Source organism: Hipposideros armiger, unplaced genomic scaffold (genome assembly GCF_001890085.2).
Source record: "Hipposideros armiger isolate ML-2016 unplaced genomic scaffold, ASM189008v1 scaffold_405, whole genome shotgun sequence".
Lineage (NCBI taxonomy): Eukaryota > Metazoa > Chordata > Mammalia > Chiroptera > Hipposideridae > Hipposideros > Hipposideros armiger.
Window position 1 is genome coordinate 1,774,942 of NW_017731755.1, and position 3,694 is coordinate 1,778,635.

At 45.8% G+C, this 3,694-nt stretch overlaps 1 protein-coding gene across 1 annotated transcript; it reads right to left on the reverse strand.

Annotated features, from left to right (window-relative positions):
• Positions 1-1,552: 1,552 nt before the first annotated feature.
• Positions 1,553-3,029, reverse strand: LOC109394036 (ribosome biogenesis regulatory protein homolog). Its single transcript, XM_019663804.1, has one exon. It carries the CDS (start codon positions 3,026-3,028, stop codon positions 1,934-1,936), a length of 1,095 nt encoding a protein of 364 aa, XP_019519349.1. The 5' UTR covers position 3,029; the 3' UTR covers positions 1,553-1,933.
• Positions 3,030-3,694: the final 665 nt, after the last annotated feature.

The following is a 3,694-nucleotide window of genomic DNA, read 5'->3' on the forward strand; positions in this document are numbered from 1 at the left end:
CCTGGGCGTATGCTTATGTCGGCTGCCGGCTGCTCACACTGGCTGCCAGCCACTCATAGCTTACAGCAGCCCATGGCAGCAGGGGCTGCAGCCTACGCCATCACCGGCAACTCATGGCAGCCCAGCTCCAGGTCAAGCTGTTGTTCACCATATTAGCTGTAGAGGGCACAGTGTCACTGGCCCATGTGGGATCCAAACCTGGGCCCTGCTGCTCAGAGCTGGCTCCCAAGCCAACTCTTAACCAACATGCTACTTGGCTGGACCCCAGCCATTCTTTAATAGCATGTTATTTAAGCTCCACATATTTGTGGTTTTGCCACTTTCTTTTTACAGTTGATCTTCAATTTCAAAGCATTATGGTCAGATGCTTGGTATGATTTCAATTTTCTCACATTTGCTGAGGCTAGTTTTGTGTCCCAATATATGGTCTATTTTTGAGAATGTTCCATGTTTTCTAGAGAAGAATGTATAACCTGGTGTGGTGGGATGAAAAGCTCTGTGAATGTCCATTATGTCTATTTGGTCTAATGTGTCATTTAAGGCTGATATTTCCTTATTGATTTTCCATTTGGATGATCTAGACATAACAGACAATGGGGTATTTTTGGTCCCTGCTATAATTGTGTTTTTGTTAGTTTCTCCCTTTAGTTCTGTTAGTAGTTGCCTTATATATCTTGGTGCTCCTTAATTGGGAGCATACATATTGATAAGTGTTATTTCTTCTTCCTGTATTGTCCTCTTTATCATTATGAAGTGTTCATTTTTGTCTCTCATTACATTTTTTTATCCTGAAGTTCTTTCATCATATATAAGTAGGGCTACACCCACTTTTCTCTGTGTGGTGTTTGCTTGGAGTATCATTTTCTACCCTTTCACTTTGAGTCTATATTTGTCCTTGCAACTGAGATGTGTCCCTTGAAGGCAGTATATGGTTCATTTGTGTTTTTTGATCCAATCTGCTACTTTGTGCCTTTTTATAGGTGAGTTCAGTCCTTTTACATTTAGGGTGATTGTTGATATATGAAGATTTCCTACAACCATTTTATCTTTTGATTTCTGGTAGCTCAGTGTCTCCATTGTTTTCTTTGCCTTTGTGTTTCTGTCTGTACTTTTAGTTTGGAGGTATTTATTCTATTACCTTTTTCCTCTGTTTCCTCTTTTCTTATGTTGTATGTCTGGATTTTTTTGTTTGTTTGTTTGTTTTAGCTGAGCCATCCTGCTACCTGTTGGCAGCTCAGCGGCTGCTCAGCTCGGGCTGGACTCGAACTGCTGTTGCTCAGAGCTCAAACTCTTGAGNAAAAGAAGTATAATGTTTTCTAAACAGTGGTCTCACTGAAATCATAATTTAGCTGCTTTGTGTTTTTCAGACAGTAAATGAAAATAATCTGTGCCAGGTATTCAGGTCACTGGCTTTCCTTAAGATTTCTACCAACAGCCAGAGTTAAAAGCAACGTTAGATACAGACCCACTTTTATTAAGTAACGGGTTATTGGTCAGGCCAGTTTTGAAAGTGTAATCTTTCTGTGTCCCCCCCCACACACACACACATCTGCTTTGATAAATAAATACACAAGATTGTTAGAAAAATAACACAGAAATCAATCTATTTTAAGTCTCTGAAATATGACCAACTCTCCCTCACACCATACACAAAGTTAAAAATAGAACTCATTCCTAGTTTCAATCAAATTCTTTATCTAATTTTTATGTCCTCAAATACATCCTTTAAATCTCCAGCCAAAGTCTTGGTTGTGGGAAAAACATTAATTTGTGGAGTCCAACATTGACATACTATTTTGAGGGGAGGGCAATCCTAGCCCTTCAACTTCAAGGTCAATGAAGGCAGCGGCCACCTTATTCTGCACCCCCTACAGGGCCTAGAACTTAACATTTAGTGTAGTTCTTGGTTTACAGCCAAGTCCGAGGGTGCAATTCATTTCCTCCTCTTTCCTCCTTGGTGTTGCCCTCCTTTCCTCTTGCCACCCAAGCCAGGCGGTCTGGAATTCATCTTGCCTCCCAAGCCCCCTTTCCTTTTCCCTCCCTGGCTGGGCGGGCCGCCTTTCCTCTTGCCTCCAGGACCCTGACGGCCCCCCTTTCTCTTTCCCTTTTGGCTCATTTTCCTCCTCTTGGCCGCCTCCTCCTGTTCCTCCTCTCTGATCTGCTTATTGGTGGCCCTCGTCACGTCCAGCTGAGGCTTTTTGCTGTTCATGACTCGCAGCATCTCCAACTGGCTCTTTTTCTCGGCTGCAAAGTCCCCGAAGAGGGGCTGAAACTTCCTCTTCTTGCCGGAGCCCCGGGGAGCCTTCTCCTTCGGCAGGCGCTCCTGGAAGCGCCCCACAGAGGCGGTGGAGACCTTGGCCACCTGCATGGCGCGGCCCAGCTCCTCCTTATTCTGGTGTCCCGTAGGGTGCATGCCAGCCCCGCTGGGCACCTGCGTCTTGTGCGCGCGGGCTAAGTTACGCAGTCGGTTCAGCTCGTTCTTGGCCACCCGTTCCTTCTTAGCTTGAATCCGCTTGGCGAACTGGTCCTCCAAGGGGTCGGCACTGCCGGGCACCTCGATCAGCCATTCCTTGGTGTCGTCGCGGGCGCGCTGGTAGCCCCAGCGCCGCCGCCACTGGCCGCTCACCTCGTCCCACACCAAATTGGTTTTCTTCTTGGGACGGATGCCCTTGAGGCGCGCGAACTGCTGCCATCGCGTAAGCGGCCGCGGCCGGGGCACCGGCTTCTCGCGCGGCAGGCGAGGGGTGGGCTCCGGCCGCCGCGCTACCAGTGCCTCCTCCACGCGCTCCGTGGGCAGCTGCCACAGCTGGTTGATGAGCAGCTGCGTGTTGTCCCGCGCCAAGGCCCGCAGTTCGGCCTCCGGCGTGGGTCCCCCGCGCAGCCCAGTGGGGGAGTTCCGGTCTGAGGCCAGCAGGTTACCCAGATCGAACTCCAGCTCCAGCTCCTTGTGCACCGTGATGCGCTGCGGCTTCTCTGCCTCGTCTCGCTCCGCCTTTGTCAGCAGCTCCTCCACGCTCTGGTCCTCCATAGCTCCGGGTGGGCTCACTCGCTCCAGAAAGTCAGTTCAAATGACTTCTCCGCCAGCGTCGGCTCCATGATGTATAATCTTTTCAGTGCATTGTTGTATTGGATTTGCTAGCATTTTATTAAGGATATTTGCATCTACATTCATCAGAGATATTGGTCTGTAGTTTTCTTTATTACTGTTATCCTTACCAAGTTTTGGTATCAGGGTAATGTTGGTTTCATAAAATGAGTTAGATACTGTTATCTCTTCTTCAATTTTTTGAAAGAAAAACAGGTATTAAATCATCTTTGAATGTTTGGTAGAATTCACTAGTGAAGCCATCTGATCTTGGACTTTTGCGTTTTGGGAAGTTTCTGACGATTGTTTCAATTTCCTTGCTGTTGATTGATCTGTTAATATTTAGATTTTCAAGTTCTTTGTGATTCAGTCTAGGAAAGTTATATATTTTTAAGAACATATTTATTTCTTTTAGTTTATTGAGTTTGGTGCCATTTAGTCTTTCATAGTATCCTTGTGTACTCCTTTGTTTTTCTGCAGGGGTCATCATAAGTTCTCTTTCATTTCTGACTTTTTTTCTTTGAATCTTTTCTGTCTTTCTCTTAGCTTAGCCAGAGGTTTGTCAGTTTTATTTATTTATTTATTTATTTATTTATTTATTTATTATTT